Source organism: Hibiscus syriacus, unplaced genomic scaffold (assembly GCF_006381635.1).
Source record: "Hibiscus syriacus cultivar Baekdansim isolate YM2019G1 unplaced genomic scaffold, ASM638163v2 tig00008706_pilon, whole genome shotgun sequence".
In the NCBI taxonomy this organism is placed as follows: Eukaryota; Viridiplantae; Streptophyta; class Magnoliopsida; order Malvales; family Malvaceae; genus Hibiscus; species Hibiscus syriacus.
In genome coordinates, this window is record NW_024062173.1 from 354,726 (window position 1) to 373,722 (window position 18,997).

The 18,997-nt window shown below is 33.7% G+C and overlaps 2 protein-coding genes across 6 annotated transcripts; both read right to left on the bottom strand.

Moving 5' to 3' along the window:
* Nucleotides 1-192: 192 nt before the first annotated feature.
* On the bottom strand, nucleotides 193-8,157 carry LOC120202431 (dihydrolipoyllysine-residue succinyltransferase component of 2-oxoglutarate dehydrogenase complex 2, mitochondrial-like). Of its 2 annotated transcripts, none has more exons than XM_039202852.1 (15): nucleotides 8,154-8,157; nucleotides 4,596-4,662; nucleotides 4,421-4,495; nucleotides 4,174-4,237; nucleotides 4,056-4,083; nucleotides 3,671-3,741; nucleotides 3,087-3,161; nucleotides 2,931-2,986; nucleotides 2,810-2,854; nucleotides 2,384-2,659; nucleotides 2,186-2,280; nucleotides 1,861-1,951; nucleotides 1,654-1,764; nucleotides 775-969; nucleotides 193-646 (listed from the first exon to the last, which is right to left on the bottom strand). In XM_039202852.1, the coding sequence occupies exons 2-15, from the start codon at nucleotides 4,644-4,646 to the stop codon at nucleotides 455-457; spliced, it is 1,425 nt and encodes a 474-aa protein (XP_039058783.1). In that variant the 5' UTR covers nucleotides 4,647-4,662; nucleotides 8,154-8,157; the 3' UTR covers nucleotides 193-454. The 2 variants fall into 2 exon arrangements, with proteins under 2 accessions (XP_039058783.1, XP_039058782.1); XM_039202851.1 differs by lacking the exon at nucleotides 8,154-8,157 and adding an exon at nucleotides 4,833-4,921 and having other exon boundaries at nucleotides 4,596-4,683.
* Nucleotides 8,158-12,265: 4,108 nt separating this feature from the next.
* Nucleotides 12,266-17,199, bottom strand: LOC120202432 (rab3 GTPase-activating protein catalytic subunit-like). Of its 4 annotated transcripts, none has more exons than XM_039202854.1 (14): nucleotides 16,938-17,199; nucleotides 16,690-16,754; nucleotides 16,054-16,254; nucleotides 15,825-15,922; nucleotides 15,347-15,540; nucleotides 15,043-15,224; nucleotides 14,536-14,880; nucleotides 14,391-14,455; nucleotides 13,975-14,023; nucleotides 13,722-13,857; nucleotides 13,339-13,423; nucleotides 13,171-13,240; nucleotides 12,910-13,050; nucleotides 12,266-12,725 (listed from the first exon to the last, which is right to left on the bottom strand). In XM_039202854.1, the coding sequence occupies exons 1-14, from the start codon at nucleotides 17,032-17,034 to the stop codon at nucleotides 12,402-12,404; spliced, it is 2,052 nt and encodes a 683-aa protein (XP_039058785.1). In that variant the 5' UTR covers nucleotides 17,035-17,199; the 3' UTR covers nucleotides 12,266-12,401. The 4 variants fall into 4 exon arrangements, with proteins under 4 accessions (XP_039058785.1, XP_039058784.1, XP_039058786.1 ...); XM_039202853.1 differs by having other exon boundaries at nucleotides 16,054-16,257; XM_039202855.1 differs by lacking the exon at nucleotides 16,690-16,754 and having other exon boundaries at nucleotides 16,938-17,166.
* Between the last annotated feature and the right edge of the window lie 1,798 nt (nucleotides 17,200-18,997).

Genomic DNA, 18,997 nt, shown 5'->3' on the forward strand with positions numbered 1-18,997 from the left:
CCGATATGTGGCGCATTTCAACTCTTATCTACTACAATATCCATTATATCATACATCTCTTGCAACAACATTAATGAATCGGAGATGATGATTCAAACATGAACAAGTAAAATATAAAACCTCAAAATGTGTTGCCAATAACCAGAAAACTTTGTATTAAGGCAAAACCAAAGACATTTCATGCCGTGTGTGAACTTGAACCGCGAACGGTGTAAGCAAATATCTTATTTTGCACAACAGATACTAGAAATATGTATATATCAATACTCGATATGGTTCAAAAGTGGCCACCGGCAATTCCGAAACCCATTAAAGGGTGAATCGAGAAATGAAACCCTACAAAATTTCAGTCATTTATTCTTCTTGTTTATGAAGCCACAAGGTAAACACCGAGCGTTTATGAGTGCCAGAAAACCAAGAGATATCTGAGCAGTTGCTATTAAGTTTAGGGCTTTCATACATCAAGTAGCAGCCTGCGAGGGTCTTCCACAATATCTTTGATACGACGCAAGAAGAAGACAGCCTCTCTTCCATCGATCAACCTGTGGTCGTAAGTGAGGGCAATGTACATCATCGGTCTTGGGACTACATTACCTCCAACAACCATTGGGCGGGACACTATTGAGTGCATACCCAAGATAGCCGACTGCCAAAAAATTTATTTAATCATGTCAGGTTCTCTTGCTGGTCCAAAGCAATATGAGTACGTCACGACGACAGAGAACCCACAGAAGCATGTGTAAGTGTACGCATATTCTGTTTATAACCACTAACCTGAGGAGGGTTGATAATAGGGGTGCTCAACAGACTTCCATAAACACCACCGTTGGATATTGTAAATGAGCCTCCAGCCATTTCATCAATTGATATGGTCCCATCAGTTGCCTTCTTTGCAAGGCCATTGATCGTTTTCTCTATCTCGGCAAAATTCATTTTCTCAGCATCACGGACAACCGGAACAACAAGCCCCTGGCAGGAAAGATAAAGAACAAAAAGCTTAACATAGAAACATGAACCACATTCTTATTTTTTTTTCCTTACTTTCAGTGGCTATGCAGTTAGGAGGTCCATTCATACGTTTATAAACACTAGGCTATACCACTGGCAACTTTCAAGTTTAGAAAAAAGAATTGTATAATCTTCTAGATATCTCATTTTCTCATTTTTCATGGAATAGATAAAGCAACTTCAGCTTGGTGATAAAGAAACAAATGAAAAACAAGACCCTTCAACAACTAATTTTCTTTAACTGTCACCTATGATAAAATTCTGAACCTGCTGATTCCTCATTTCATTTTTAAAATCTGCTCTAAGTTCACACGAAATTTACAGTTTTAATACAATTTTTACATGCATAAAACTCACAGATCTATAAGTTTCTTCGGAAACTAGAAAGAAAGGTAACAATTAAAGCTTTAGCAACCCACCAACTAAGTCTTAGCTTGGTTGGCACCTTTGTCGCTATATCATTCTGGAGGCTATGGGTTTGAATGCTCTTAAGCATGCAGTAGCCACCAATTTAAGGGTTTGGAGAGTTATGGGGAGTAGAGGCATTGTATGAAAAAAAATCCTCCAGCAAGCCATTATATGGCTAAATTGTGATTTGGCAAATCAGATAACATTAAAGAAAGACGAGCACAAAATGGATTTTACCTTCGGAGTACCAACAGCAATGCTGATATCTATGTAATCCCTATAAATAATATCATCCCCGTCAATGACAGCATTTACAATAGGCTGATGCTGAAGTGCACTGACAGCAGCCTGAAATAATAAAATAGAAGAAATGGTAAGGGGAAAATGTGGTGTAGACAGGCTATGAATTGATACATGAGAATTTCAAGAACAAATATTGCATACTTTAACAAATCCTGACATAAATCCCAACTTGACACCATGTTTCTCAACAAAAGCATCCTTGTAATCAGAGCGAAGCTTCATCAGATTAGTCCTGCAACGAGAAGCAAATGAATTAGAAAAGAATAACAGAATCGGTTTTTATCAGAAATATACCATAGCCTTTATAAAGTATTCTGATTTAATTAACTTCACAGAAAATTTGTAACAGACGTGTTAAGCAAATAGTTCTCTACAGACCAAATGGAAATGTTCAGAAAGTTGGTTAGCACAGATAGTCTGCAGGATGCATGACACAAATTAAAATATGAGCGAAAAGAGATCCCACATGTCGACTTCATTGAATGTTGTCAACATTGCAAAAGTATTTTGAGAATCTTTCAACCGAGTAGCAACCCGTTTCCGAAGTCTTGTCATAGGAACCTGTAATCATGAAGCCACTCAGTCGACTTATTTTCTATGATGCCCAACATCATTTTTCACCAAACATATCGTTAGAATGTAATGAGAAAATGACAAAACTTACTCTTCTTTCCCTTTCCTTGGGGGGAAGTACAGGTTCAGTAGCAGTTCGTTTTGGAGGTGATGGAGCAGGGGCTTTAGGCTTCTCCACAGCAGGAGAAGCTTCAACTTTAGCTTTTGGCTTATCCTCCTTTGCTGATTCAAGAGGAGGAGAAGGCTTCGAAGCAGCTTTTTCTGGTTTCTTTTCAGCAGGAGCAGCAGGTGCTGCACCCTCGGCGGACTTTGAAATGATAGCAATTTTGACACCTGGCTCCACAGTATCTCCTTCCTTGGCTACATACTGGCAAGAATTGTAACATTTATATTCGAGATCCAATGCAGTCCCCTTGCTCCCAACAATGAGAAGATAGGAGTCTAGAAATAACCAACAAACTAGACAAGTGCATGCTGTTTGACCAAAGGTACAAATTTATTGATATAGTATAATTACCTCTTGTATCACACCATCTTGAGGGCTGACAACATCAATTGTTACCTGATGAATATAAATACTACATGTATTAGAGGTGTATACACATACCTTTTAAAGAAGAAGAGTGAAGAAATAGTACCTTATCTGTCTCTATTTGAGCAATTGGTTCATCTGCTGCAACTCTATCACCAGGTTCTGCTCTCAAAAATTCAAATATATCCACAATCAAGCACTTACAACCATGAAAAAGAACATGTCTAGTAAAGGATGGAAATTACAATAATTGAAAACATACTTTTCAAAAATGTTGCCAAAGTGCCATCAGTAATTGATTCTCCCATGAAAGGGACAACAGCATCAACCAGATCACCTTCACCAAAAGTAATATGTGGAAGTTAATAAAATTTTTAAACTAACATAAAAAAGGAATATATGGTTGTACCAAGCAGAAACAAAAACGTGGAAGCCAAGGACCTGCTAGTCTAGTACCACAATAGTGTTACTCCAACTCATTATACGACAAAATTACACCCAAAATCTCCATACTACTGCATTCACACTTTTGCAGAGAAAGAATTTAAAACAACCTCCGGGTTAAGATTATTTTCTTATTTTGACATACTGCCTGACCTAGTACCTCTTGGTAAGCCGGCCCTATTGCTAACTGCTAAATGAGCTTGATAGTACTTAGTTGCTAATGGTCTAATCCAGATAAATTGCTCATCAAATGAACAATTAGAATATACAGGAACTAAATTCTAACAAAACCCCAAATGCCACACCCATGTTTTAATAATAGTAACCAGTTTAAACAAGGAAAAAACGCTAATAGGCATTTGGTAAAATTAATATCATAGAGGACGTTGATCAATATCATACCATCGCCAGAAGAGAAAGCCTTGCATGACTTTTGCATGATAGTCTCCGACTGAATGCTAGAGATGACATCCCTGCACATAAGAAAAGCTGTCAGGGGAAAGAAGTGCCAAGGAGCGGTAACTGATCTAAAGAACAAAAAAAGCACGGGCATTGGAATTTCCTTTCTAATTTCCCTGACTACTATAGTTTCTGGATAAACAAAAATGAGGTGGACTAATTAACACTGAAATGGACCTTCTGATAATGATAGATATGCTAATCACCCTACATAAATCATATCACTCCTGCAGTTCACTCATATCCTCACCGTGATAAAAAATGACGAACCAGTGACAGTACAATTCCAAAAATTGATATGGGTTACAAAAGTTCACTACCAACTAACCTTGTCTTTGTCAAGCCAGCAGAAGAGCCTGAAATAATGAAGAAATAATTTCAATTAATAACAACGACAATCAACAGAATTTTACCAAAATGAGAACAAAACAAAGCCAAAGATTTACCTGGTAGAACAAGATGAGAGAAGTTGCGGACATGGACAATTCCCCTCGGCTGAAGAAACATAATCTGTTCAAACACTTAAATTTAATTCTCGTGAGAATGGTTACCAATGTATGATAAAAATCCAAACATCTTCTACATAAATTAAAGGTTTAATAGCAACAAATAACGACATCAATCAAAATTCAAGAGAAACCGAACCACTAGCAAGGTTATCGAATAATATTCAATTTCAGCTGAACTATTTACCTCTTTTCCAACATTTGAAGACACTCTAGATGCTGAAACGCTCGGTCGAATCACCTGCAAGGACTTCCCTAATACCTGTAAAAGAAATGGAAAAAACAATTCAATAAAATCCCAAGTGCTTTATCCTTTAGCTGAACAAACCACAATTAAAAAAAAAGAGGTTAAAAGTTCTAACCGAAGCTGATGAACCTCCGGTCGCAACTTTTCTCCTTAAAGCGCCCAACATCACCGCTGTCCAGAAGCTAAACGCAAAACTCAATAATCTAAAGGAGAAATCAAATAATAATTTATAACATAATAGATAGTCAGATATAACTGCGTGGATCTGAATCTAAACATTGAATACAAATGAAAAGGGCAATAATGAGAGGCGAAGAAAAAATTATATATGGAAGAGAGGTTTAACTTAAACCTGATTTCTGCAGACAAATATGAGAGTCCTCGAATACACTGTGATTTGCTAAAGGAAAAAGAAAATATCTAACAAGTTTTTTTTTTTTTTTTTGGTTTCTTTCTTCGACAGTGAGGGAGAGAAACAGTGAATATGGCATATCTTAAACATGGTATAAATAATTCATACCCTCGAAATTAAGAAAATTCTACGACAGCGTTCATTAATTTAATTTATAAAATTTAAAAAATTAAAAGACTTAACAACTAAAAATTATAAATTAGTTAAAAATTAGTTAAAAATTATGGATAAATTATTTAAAATAAAAGATAAATTATAATAGTAATTATTTAATTATTGTCCTTTTTCAATTTTATTACTATTTTTGAAATTTTATCAATCAAGTAACGTAACTATTTAAATACATTTAATTAAGTCATTTGTCGTTAATATTTAACGGAGAAGCTGACGTGATAGTTAAATTAATTGGTATAACTACACGTTTGGTCATTGTTACTCATATATTGTATCAATTTGATCCTAATTTTAATAAATTAAAATAAACTTAACCCTTCGACTTTGGCTTAGGAACCCAACATAATATAAATTCAATAATTAATTAACACTTAAATTAATTATATCTAAAGGTTGTTTTGATTTTTATGTGCATTAATAAAAAAATGTCTATATGCATTTTATTCATTTCACTTGTTCTTTTTAATAAAATAGTATCAAAATATACGTAGTTACTATGGGTGACAATTTTTTTTTCATTTTAACAGTTAAAATTATTTTTTATTATGTAACCAAATTATATTTTTTGGTTAGTATTTTACTTTTATTTCTTTCTTTTTTCTTTTTAAGAATATTTAAATTATTTTCTTTATTTTATTCTATCAAAGTCATCAACAATTCCAATTTCGATTCATTTTACTTAGCAAAGGATGACTTTTACAATTGTTGTTCAAAACAACCTATTTCCCAAATCAATTTCTCAAGATCCAATGTCAATTTCTTTTACCTAGAAAAGGATGATTTTTAGAATTTTTGTTGTTATTACTAGTTTTGAGGGTTAAATTTATTTTAGTTTATTAAAATTAGGACCAAATTAATAGAATATATAAGTAACAATGACCAAATGTGTAACTATACCAAATATTTTAACTATCACATCAGTTTTTTCGTTAAATATTAACGACAAGTGGCTTAATTGAATGCATTTAAATAGTTAAGTGACCTGATTGATAAAATTTTTAAAATGGTGGTCATAATGAAAAGGGAAAATTGTTAGGCGGTCACATGTATAGTTTACCTTTTATTTTAAATAATTTATCTTTAAATTTTCAATTAATTTATAATTATATGTTGAGTCCTTTAGAATTTTAAATTTTTATAAATTAAATTAATAGTGTTTATCGTCAATCGTCAACCGTAAAAAAATCATCCCAAATTTAATATATTTATATGGTATATTTTTTTTGAAATATTGTAATTAGATTGTATTTAATATAATTATGATATAAGGTGGTTAGGTTTTTTTTCTCCATCAAGGATAATTTCAAATGCTAATGTGCAAGTCAATTTATTGAAAAATTACTTATTTTTCGAGATAAGTTAATAAAGGAAAAAAGTTAGGAATTTGCTAGGGCTTGCATTGGGTTTCGAATGGTCCAGCCTTTACCCCCACCGTTGGCGGTGGTTAATCTTAACACCCCGCCTCCGTTAGTAAGGTCTGAGGGTGGTGAGCAGGGGGCGGTTCATCAGGTTTCTGTGGAGGTTAGAGATGGTGCTCGGGAGGAAAGTGGGCACCCAGGCTGGGGCTCTCTTGTTGTGGGAGACAATTATGCCGTTGCGGCTATGGAGGTTGAGTCGGGGGAGACCTTGCTAGGGGATGCTGGGGATGATTGCAATAGCAACGCTGTAACGGTTCCGACGACGATGGGACTGGAGGCTCTTGCTCCAAAGTCTTATGCTACCACCGTGACTAGTGGAGACGAACTTCAATCACCAAGTGTTGTTTTTGGTGATATGGATGTTACATTGCAAGAAGGAGACGCATTGGTGGATCGTAGTGGTCCTTATCCAGTCGTTAATTTCTCCAATAGGGTTCATGACTCCATTGACTACAACTGGTTATCGCATTCTCTTGAATAAGATTAAGTTGTTGTGGCACCTTCAGGGACGGTTTCAACTAATTGACCTTGACAATGGTTATCACTTAGTTCGATTAGAACTAGATGGTGATTATAATCGGGTATTGATGGAAGGACCTTGGATGATTTTTGGGAGCTACTTAACGGTGCAACCATGGTCTAGAGAATTTAGTACGTCGGAGAGTCATCCATCGAATGTGATGGTCTGGGTTCGGCTTCCTGGGTTGCCATAAAGATATTATACGAAGTCGCTGTTGGGGTTCAGCAATTGGGTCGGTAGTTAAGATCGACTATAATACGAATGCTGGAGAACAAGGAAGATTCGCGAGGCTTGCAGTGATGGTGGATCTTACAAAGTCGCTACTTCCTTATATTGGTAATTTGGTATTGATGATGGATTCTTCTAGAAGCTTGGATATGAAGGACTCCCACATATCTACTTTAAGTATGGGATTTACGGATATTCACATGAATTGTGTGGTGTTTCAGCTGCGGGAACGAGTAGCTGGGTGAATGGTGATCAGGTAAGCGCTCCGGAGGAGATTCCTAGGAATACTGAGCAGTCGAATGATTTATATGGTCCTTGGATGATAGCAGCACCCAAGCGAAAACGACGTCCTCGGAAGCCACAAGAGGTTAAGGCAGGGGATCGGAAGGAAAGTTCCAAGATAGCCACTCGCTTTGATGTGCTGGCTTTGGAGCCGTTGGGAGAAGAGAATGAAAATGCCGACCCAAATATCTCTTCACAGCCAAAGGTTGCACGTCAGGTGGTTACTCAGGAAAATGACAAGGGTAAGACCCCTCTTGGCCAAGATCGACCACAGAATCGCCAAGGAGTGGATGGTTATTAAAGTAGATCTTGAAAAAGCTTATTAAAGTAGATCTTGAAAAAGCTTATGACTGATTGGATTGGAGGTTTATTGAGGATACAATTATGGACATTGGTATACCTTCAAATCTTAGGAGTTTAATCATGAGCTGTGTAATGACAACAACGACTGAAGTATTGTGGAATGGTAGACCTTCTGAGATGTTTCAGTCATCTAGGGGGATTCGGTAAGGGGATCCCCTCTCGCCTTATTTATTTGTGCTTTGTATGGAGCGGTTGTCGCAAGCCATCTACCATGCTGTTAATGAGGGTGATTGGAAGACTATCAAATTGTCGCAAAATGGTCCTAGCTTGTCTCACCTGTTTTTTGCGGATGATTTGATGTTGTTTACGGAGGCTTCCTTGGAGCAGCTTGATACTATTCAAAGGGTGTTCCATGACTTCTGTTATAGTTCGGGGCATAAGGTGAGTGTGGCGAAAACAACTATTTGCTTCTCTCAAAATGTTCCATCCCACATTCGAGCTGATATCAGTGATAGTTTCAATTACACGTGTGTTGATGATTTGGGCAAGTATATGGGGTTCCCCTATTGCATAGTCGAGTTCGAAGGAGAATTATCAGTACCTGGTACAAAAAGTTAGAGATAAGTTGAGTGGATGGAAGGCAAGGACCTTATCTTTTGCTGGACGGGTAACTTTGGCGAAGGCGTTGCTTGCGGCATTACCATCTTATGCAATGCAAACTTGTTATCTCCCTAAAGGAATTTGCAATGAACTTGAACGGTTAGTTAGAAAATTCATTTGGGGAGATATGAGGACAAAAGGAATGTGCACCTTGGGATGACATTTGTACTCCGGCTTCGTTGGGGGGACTAGGAGTTAAGCACATGAATATGCAAAATGAAGCTTTCCTTATGAAGGCGGTGTTTCGTCTAATAGCTGATAGGTTCCAACTTTAGGCTCGTGTTCTACGAGCTAAGTATCGTATGCTGGAGATAGTTCATTTGACCATCACTCGAGCAGGCTGCTTGCGACTATGGACCGATGTCAATTTGGTTTGGAATGACGTTAGAGATGGAGTATTAGGAACGAGGAAAGTGTTGATTTTTGGAATGATAATTGGGTTGAAGGTCTACGGCCGCTGAAGCATTGGAGTTTCGACCCAAGTGTTTGTGAAGAAGGGCCTTGTCGGGTCAAAACATTTGAAATTTAATTATATTTCTTTATTTTAATTTTTAATAAATTTTATTTCAAATTTTAAACTTTATATATGGATTATATATAATTTAAAATTTTATAATTTTTTATATACTTTTTTTAAAAATAATATAATTTAAAAAAATATAAAAAAATTATGAATCAGGTACCCATGACACAGATTATATTTAATATAATTATATATATATTAACTTTAAAATATTTTTTATATTAACTTATTAAATATATTTCATTATTTATTTAATTTAAAAATAGTTTATTTTCATTTTCATTTAAAAATATATATTTTATGTTAAAATTTATTTAAAAGTATGACTAAATTGAGAAAATATGCAAATAAAAGGGACCAAATGTGTGATTACATCAAAATATTTAATTTTTTTAATGGCATTTAACACGGGTGACCACATCTTAATTAAATAAAAACGAAAGTGATCATATCTTAATTAAATAAAAAAGAAAGTGATCATATCTTATATTTTTTGAAATCAGTGATCAAAAGTGAATAAGACACAAATATAAGTGAACATTCGTGTAATTAACCCTAAAAATATTACATAAATTGAAGACGTGAGTTATACAAATATAAAACAATAAAGTTGATAAAAAAAATCATAACACAAAATTTATTTTAGTTTATAGTAAGAATAATGCATATTTGACATTAATTAAATTTAAAAAATATATAAAAATATTATTATAAACAAGATTACACAAAAGTTTCATTAAAATAAAAAAATATATGTTTAGTGGTAATTGAGAGTCTCAAAATTTTAAGGGGAAAAAACACTAGTGTATTCCCTAAACATTTTTTGCATTAAATGTGACTCTCAAACGAATAAAAAATCAATTTAACCCTTTGACTAACAAAATCAAATGTTGACCTTCACGAGCTTACAAGACAATTCACGAAACTTATAGGACAATCTATTATATTGATGTGATAAATCATTTAATTGTTGTGACAGTACTTGATAGACTATGACGTGATAGATAAATAGATTTAATTGATTTTTTGGTTAAGTTCGAGAGCATAATGATTTTTATATAAAGTTTGATGTTTTATTTAATTTTTTAGAAGAAATAAGAAATTATATAAATTGAGATTATAAAATATAAAACAATTATTAAGATATCTAATATATTAAATATAAAAATAGAACACAATTAAAATATTTAAAAAATCAATTTAAAGATCACATTAGTGTAAAACGCAATTCATAACGGAGGTAGAACGCAAGGCTTTTAACCTTGTGGTCGTGGGATCGAGTCTCACTGAGGGCAATTCATAAGGGATGTCTTTCACGGAAGCTATTCTCAACTTTGCGTTGGGGGCAGCCTACTACCCTACCTCCCCCTTACCTCATTACATATGAAAATAGAGTCAACTAATTTTTTATTAGTGTAAAAAAAAGTTTAGAGGTCACATTTTTTTTGTAAAAGTTAGAGGATTTTAGATATCATTACATCAAAAATTATTGTTAGAAGGATTTAAACTTGTGTAAGTTAAGTTAAAAATTTAGATCTCGTGTTTTCTTATTTGTCAAATTTTTAAAAGAATTTTAATGAAAATACTAAAAACAACTTTTCTATTTTTCATATTTCACTTATTTTTGTTCTCATTTTCCAAAAATTATTTCGGTTTCTTCAATATTTTTTATTTTTAAGAAAAAAATTATATTTCGTAAAACCAAACGATCCCCTAGATTATTGTTTTACATTTTAAAATATTAAACTCTTATTTAAACATGCTTAGAAAATACTAAGTTTTTATTTAATTGCTCAAATAATATCAGTATGTAAATAACACCTAAAAGATGAGACCTTTATTTGAGTATTTTGTAACCTATCTTGTCCCAAATAAATTATATTATCTCAACTCAGTATTATCATTAACACTAATTTGTTTGGAACATGCAAATCTAGGTGTGTGTGTATATATAGAAGGAAACGATATAAATAAAACGAGGAATATAGATACCCAAAAAGGGGGAAAAAGAAGAAAGGTAAATAAATGAGAGCTGGATTAAGCACGATCCAACAGACCCTCACGTCGGAGGCGGCCAGAGTGTTGAACCATCCGATAGCGGAAGCAAACCGTCGGAATCACGGCCAAACGACGCCTCTCCATGTGGCGGCGACGCTCCTTGCCTCTTCCTCCGGATACCTTCACCAAGCATGTAGAAGATTGAGAATAAGGAAATGGATGGGGTCTCCGAGATTACAACAAAGGGCATCCAGGCAGCAAAGAAGTGAAGCGTGTAATTGATATTCTGACGAGGAGTGAGAAGGTGAATCCGATTTTGGTTGATGATTCGGAACGGGAAGCGTTTGTTAAGGAGATTTTGAGGAAGATTGAGTGTAAGGAAATGAATAGGGTCTTGAGGAACGTTGAGGTGGTTTGGGTGGAGAAAGATTTTGCATTGGAAAAAACCCAAATGATTGCAAAAGTCAAGAAGTTGGGCATTAAAGTTGGAGCAATGATAGGGAACTTGGATTGTGGAGGGGTGTTTTTGGTTTGGGTGACTTGAAGTGGTTAGTGGATAACAATCAGACAGTGGGTCTTGTCAATGGGGTTCAACAGGCAGTATCAGGAATCAAGACGCGCCAGTGTGGTTGAGATAGAGAAACTGCTGGGGAGATTTAGAGAATGCAGTGCCAAAATGAGTATCATCTGAACCGTCTACTTCATCGAGTGAAAGGAGGAGGAGAAGAAGAAAAGATGAAGAAGAATAATAGGGTTAACGGAGTTAAAATGCCACTTCAGCAAAAAGTAACGTGCGGGGATTTTATTGAAAACAAACAAAAAGTTTAATGACTACATTGCAAGTTTTAAAAGTTGGATGACCAAACTACAAACACTCTAAAAGTTCGAGGACTATTATATACATTTTAGAAGTAGATGGAATATATTATACTAAACTAATTATAGAATTTGGCCCCTTTTTCTTTTTCAATCCTCTTCAATCATAAAGAATGTTAATTTCATTTATTGGATTTTTCATGGAAATGCAGTGCATTGATTCTGGTTGATCATTTCTTGGCTAATTTTGTGGAGCCTTATTTCATCTCCAAGTATTTGGAATTCGACAAGGTAGTGAAGACCAAAACACGAACGGAAGTGATAGCCAAAGAAGATGAGGATGAAGATTACAGAAAATTCAAGCTCAGACTATTGAAGAACTGACAATTTATGTTTCCCTCCTTGTATTACCGTCATTTTTCACATATTGTTGAAGCAATGCACATTAATATTACCAGAAAAAAGAAGCAACTTTAATGCCATTTGCTCATTTAAAAATAATTTACAATTACCTGCAAAACTATGCTCTGCGTAAACCAATCGGCGAATGCGGAGGGGCGGTGGCAAAGAATGGTAAGATCAAGTCATCAAACCAATGTCCAGTCACTTCCATCTAAGGATGGAGGTGGGAGATTTTTAGGGGATATCTTTGAAAATAAAGATGACTTGCTATCAAAAAAGCTAGCAAATGATCGAGAAGGATTGTCGACGGAGTCCTTCCGGTCTTTCGGAGGAGATTTTCTCTGCTGCTGCTTGTCCTTGCCGCCGAAGTTGAGACTGAGCCTCTTAAACCGACGTTTTAGTTCACTAGAACCATTTCCGTTTTCAATTGCGGGCGTTTCCTCTGCCTGCTTTATTGTCTTTATGACTTCTTCCGGAGTCAAAACCATCTTTTCCACTGTTTCATACACCTATTGACATTGAACACCATCAGATAACAGAAAAAAAAAATCTTATAAACCAAAGCTTCATTTCCCTCACTGGGAAACTTCGAATGTGCCCGAAACAGAGGCACTCCATCGTAATACTTCGCATTTAGTTTATTATACATTAATATAACATGATATTCAAGTTGCATTGTACAACAGAAACTACCTGGCAAAGATCATCCATTTTGTCATTCCAGAAACTTTTCTGGCAAGTCGCAACAACGTAGTCTTTGCACTCGTAGAACAGCTTTGACAAATTTTCATTACCCGAAAGCTTTTCCTCGGCTAATGTAAATCCCAAAGAAAGCTGAAAATTATAGAAATGAGACATTAGCATTATGAAGAAAGACTAGTTGACTAATCATGTTCGACTTAAATTTATGAGAGAAAAAGAAATTATCATACAAAATCAGATCAAAATTCTTACTAAAGAAACAAACAGTTGTTGAAAGAGGTCAGAAGTGGGGATGTCCTCTAAGAAATTCAGAATTCCTTCCCTGCAGGAACCACAACCCATGCAATTATTGTAAGAACAATACTCCCGTGATAGAAAAGCCTTAGAGTTGTAACGGAAAATGCTTTCCATCCAACTTACACAGCCAAATCCTCATCGAAGAGAGGTGTTTGTTTAATGGCTGGTATCGGCTTGGCTGTATCCCATAGTTCATGCCACAAATTACCTAAAATGTATATAATTCAAATATCAGAATCAACCATAGAAATGTCCTAGCAAGTGACTACCTGTAGGTTAAGAATGTCTAACAAATACATCAAGAAGTAAAAACCCTCTACTTAGAAGTTATTCAGTATTCATTCTCCCAAAACGAGTCACATAAGGACATAATACAAGTTCATGCAAATATACAAACATTGTGAATGAAATGATGTTCACATGTCAAAAGTAAAACCTGACCAAAAAGAAACTAAACTGCAGCAAACTTAATTAAGTAGCGGAAACTGGGATAAAGAGAAAAAAACCTTCTTTTTTCATTCGGCAACTTAGTTGACCTCTTGTAACCGAATAGTTAACCTCATGGTTCGGCTCAGCTTCAGTCCAATCAGGAGGAGAGATCCATCTAACAAAATCTTCTAAAATACAGCCAGGATTTGCAGCCTAAAAAATGGTTAAGCAAATTTAGATAGGTAACAAATAGATTGAAACAACATTCTGCATTCATATGTATCTACAACAGCAATAAGGTAGAGCTGATTCCTTTGTGCTAAAATATACCTTGAAAGCCTGCATGTCTGAGAGGAGTTGAGAACACCCAGCACCAACACTGGCCATCAAAAGATAAGGCAATGAGTAAAAGAATCACAAGAATAATATAAATAGCCGACTGAGTAATATGACAGCAGAGGAAAAATGTGCAATTTTCACTCAAAAGCTTTGATGTGTACATAAGAATATGGAAAAGATCTGAAAATAATAAAAAAGACTCAACATGCATAACCGCATTAGATAGGTTAATCCTGAAAGATAACATCAGTTTTAAATCAAACAGGAGAACCTTAATAATATTATGATTCATAAACAAATCTTACGCAGTGAAACAATGACCACTAGAAGAAGATAGTAAGAATTCTATCCTTTGAAATCTATATAAAACGTACAAAGGTTAAAGGGTGTTTGGTCAATATACTGACCTCCCTGTACGAAGCACTAACTCCTCTGTTTCCTTGATAAGGTCCTCTGTAAGCAATGGTCCTTCCTACAGTCATATATGACACAGTGAACCACAGGAATAGGTTCAAACGGTAAGCAATCTGTTAGCTGAATCAGCAACCAAACCTGAGTAATAGGTGAGTATATAGGTTCACCAGTTTCTAACATGGTCATATTTTCAGCCAGTTGATTTGCTCCCTGTCGAAGGACAAGTTCTCCAGTACTAATTCGTGCATATAATGCAGAGGTTGCAACCACTTTGCCTATAGCATCATCTGGTTCTTCAACATTTGAACTAGTTTCCTCCATTCCAGAATCAAATGATTCAGTGGCAATGCTATGCCGTCTTTTTCTTGATATACAACAATTAATAACTTGTATTTGTTGATATAGAAGACATGAATTTAGATCAGGAGTCTCATCTACAGGAATGCCTGGCAGATGTCTACCTTCAAACCAAAATCTTCTTAACTGCATGATTAAAGGATTCCAAACACTTTTCATTAGATGAAGATTAACAAAATCTATAAGGCAAACAGACTTTACAAGCATAAAAATGTGCCAATGAAGGATTTTAGTTTCTTTTCTATGTTGACCATTCATTTTAGTACAGATTCTGCATAACCGACTTACTTCAGTAACAACCCTGCACCAAAAGAGAGCCATTTTACGAAGGGTACTAAAGCTTCCAATGACTTCAGAAAGCTTAACAACGAAGCTATGTGGAGGAGCAGCATGAATGTCTTTTGGCAAAGATATCATTGTTGTAGATGTGTTTGAATCAGAAACAAGATCCCTTTGGAGGATGTCCCCATCTGCAAATATCTTGCGGATGTTACAAAAAAATTGGAAGACCGTAATAAAAAAGGTCAAGGTTTAAAGAGAAACATATCTCCTAGCAAAAAAAAATGTCCCATCAGTCACATACAGAACCTGCCTGTATCAAACAGTGAATGAATCAAAGCAAGCACCCTCGCGTCATCACCAAAGTCGGATGCAAGTTTATCCTCTTTGTCTCGAAGAACTAAAGACTTCACTGCAGAGAAGCTCAGGCCTGTCCTTTCCTTCACGGGTGAAGAATTTCCAGAAGATGCCAAAAGATCTTTCATAGATTTAAAATTACTTCCAGCCCTGTAACCAAAAGGCAAGCACAAAAAGATAAGAACACCATACACAAGCTGAATTATAACAATTAAATAGATCACACATTTGACCACTTAAAATGATCTCAGAAACAAGAAATATTTTGCATCAAAAGATTAAATAGTACGGCAAAGCAGTGTTAATGGTCCAGAAAGTAAATTCCAATAAAGGTAACAATCTACAAATCAGCATATTTCATGAGGCATCAAATGAATTTCAATGTCAGCAATAGCAGAAAACAAACAACCGAAGTCAAGAATCGAAAGACTTACTCAATGGCTAAAGCTAATTGCTTGATAACAGATGTTGGAGGAATGTTAATGGCGTTCATGGTATTTATAATGTCTACAGAGGGAATTGCTTCTAAAGCCTGTAGGACAACAATCTCAGTAAGAAGTCCCTTCATTTGAATTTTATTAGAACAGAAAATAGACATTTTAATTCTCATTACAGCAACCCTCACTTGCAGGAGAGCAAAAATAAATAGAATCATAAATGTACCTTTGATTCGGTATCGTTCTTTACTTTTAGAAAGTACAAGTTTTCATCATAGAATGCAACAGTTGTTGTTGAATTTTCAACTTTCTCTGAATCTTCAACTCCTTTTCTCCCTAGTCGTATGTTCTTAAATCTTTCCTGCCATTCTTGCTTGGTTCCCAGATTTGCAGGCATCCACTTGGAATGCTTTATCTCATGAATACTCTGCTTCACACCACACAGATGTTAATGCTAAAACAAGTAAATATGTGTTGAAGAAGAATTTATTAATTTACATGGATTATCAGGGAAAACAAAAAGTGCAAAAAGAACTCAACAAAATTCACCATACTAAGTACTCGGCAGAATGTTGAAGCCTAGTTCGGTAGCTGGAAAAGTGCAGGGAAACTAAATAGCATACGAATTGCAAATCCTCCAATTCAATTCCAAGTAAACTAAACTAAACTAAACTCGAATACTCAAATAAGTCAAACATACCTCTAAACTTTATTCATTTTCTCAGCAGCCAAAAAAGGTTCCAACAATCATCTAAAGATAGTAATAACAACTACGAAACTAAAACAGGCTAAACAGCCTAATCCTACATTTCAGCTTAAAAAGAAGGATACATTTCAGATCCAAAGTTCAACAAAAATTTACCTTAGACTCGTCTTCTCTCGTCGGAGATTCATTTTTGAATTCATTCGGATATGATAATTCACAATCTTCACCAAACGAACAGCAACCAAACCAAAAATATATATATCCGTCATTAATATCTAATAACAATATCATAAAGACCGGAAAATGATAAAAATGAATCTAAAAATAGCAAAGCGAAAAAATAATAACAATAAAATTTTGCAATAGATATTTACAACCAAAAATATAGAGATTTTCAAATTTACCTAGATCGGATTTCAAATCAGTGAGAACTCTCTCGGCTTTGGCAGCTGCGGAGTGGAGAGCGATTCTTGCTCTGGAGACAAACGACGGAGCTTCCATATCGTGCGCCGTCGGTGCGCGCTTTAAGATTCGGAGCGGTAAGAGGAAGAAGAGCAAAATATGGCGATAATTTGTTAAAATGGAAATGGATCAAAATGGTGGTTTCCTTTATATATATTCAGATAGAGCAGGGGATTCCTTTGGTGAAGAACAAAACCGAGTGGAAAATGTATTTAAATTTTTTAAAAAAAACTGAAAACTATTTAACAAATATTATATTTAAATATTATTTTTTTTATTTTGTTTTCTGTACTTGAGGTTAGGTTACTTTTTTTAGTTTAAAAAACAGGAAAAATAAACAAATAAGACTTTCAACCAATATATAAAATTAACAATAAAAATATTTATATCTAGACTTAGTAATATTAATCACCGAATATATTAAAATAACGGAGATTTTGGACCCAAAAAAAACAAATGAAGGAGCTAATTGTGGTAAATTGAACCAATCATTTGGCGTTCCCAAAGCATATTGTTAATGGGTGAAATGTTACTATTGGTCCTTATATTATGCATAAATTTTGGATTGAATCCTATATTGTATTTTTAGTCAATTTTAATCTTAAATTTTTAAAATTTAAATTTTTAGTTCTAATTCAAATAATATTAGAGATAATATAATGTTTTATGAATAGTCTAGGGTGATTTCAATGTGACATCTATTCATAATTTTTCGTAGTCATTGACAGTGTACACATCTTATAGACATAAATATTCAAATTCAAATCCTCTATGAAGAATAATACTCTCTTTTTCCATCGATGTCACTCAATAGGTTCTAAATATTATATAATTAAATTACATGAACTTAGAATTAGAAAACATTAACTAAACTTAAAAGTTGTGTGTATTAAAAAAAATAAAAAGCAACATTTGATTTAATAGATTTTATGTCTACTATTTAAATTAGGATTGATTTTTTTTGAAATATAATGATTAAAAATAATCGAATTAAAATATAGGGACCAAATTTATGATTTATTTATATTATATGGACTAATAAAAGAATTTGACATTGTTAACATCCTTAAACCAACATAGTAATCAGAAACGTCGCCCACTTGATTTTATAAATAAATCTTCATTGTAATCATAAAAGATTTTGTCGTGTTTTAAATGGTCAACACGTCTTGGATGTCATGTAGCACCTAACACTTTTAGGTTAACATGATATAATGTGTCAAACTCGATCGCTTTTCTTTTTTATAAATAAAATGCTAATTCAATTTTTTTTATTTTATGAATTTTACTACTTCAAGAGATTTATAAGTTTTAGAAAAATAAATTAGCTTAAAATGAACAAAAATTTAAAAATAAGCTTCATATTTCCTTAAATAATAAATATTAGATTTTTTAGATATTATTTACAAATCAGTCATATTATTTTGCAATTTAAATCAGAGACAACACGCTTAAACATTTATAAATTTATATTTTTTAAATATTATAATAACAATAATATTTGTCGAATAAATGCTCTTACAAAAAAGAAAAACATAATTAATAGTAAAAAGTTGAAATTTAATTTAAAATTACAATAGAGTTTGAAAAGGCCTATTTAAAGACCAAGACAACGTTGGTTCATGAAATAATCAATAACTTGGATCACATCGACTCATTATTTATTATAATATATATATATATATATTATTATTATTAAAACGATACACCATATTTTCAAGTTTCGTGCAATAAGTGATTTTATTATTAAAATTATCTTTATTTTTTTTATAAAAACAATAATTTAAAATTTTAGTTTTCTAAAAATTAAAATATTAAGAAATACTTTAGGTGCAAATTGAGTTTAATTCATTTTTATTATTTATGTATCACAATTCAAATCAAAATCAAATATTGTTTACATTTATTAATCTTTGATATTTTAAGAAAACATTATTGATAAGAGAAATATACGCAATACATGAAAATAAATTTAAAATCGCATAAAAAATATTCAAATTTT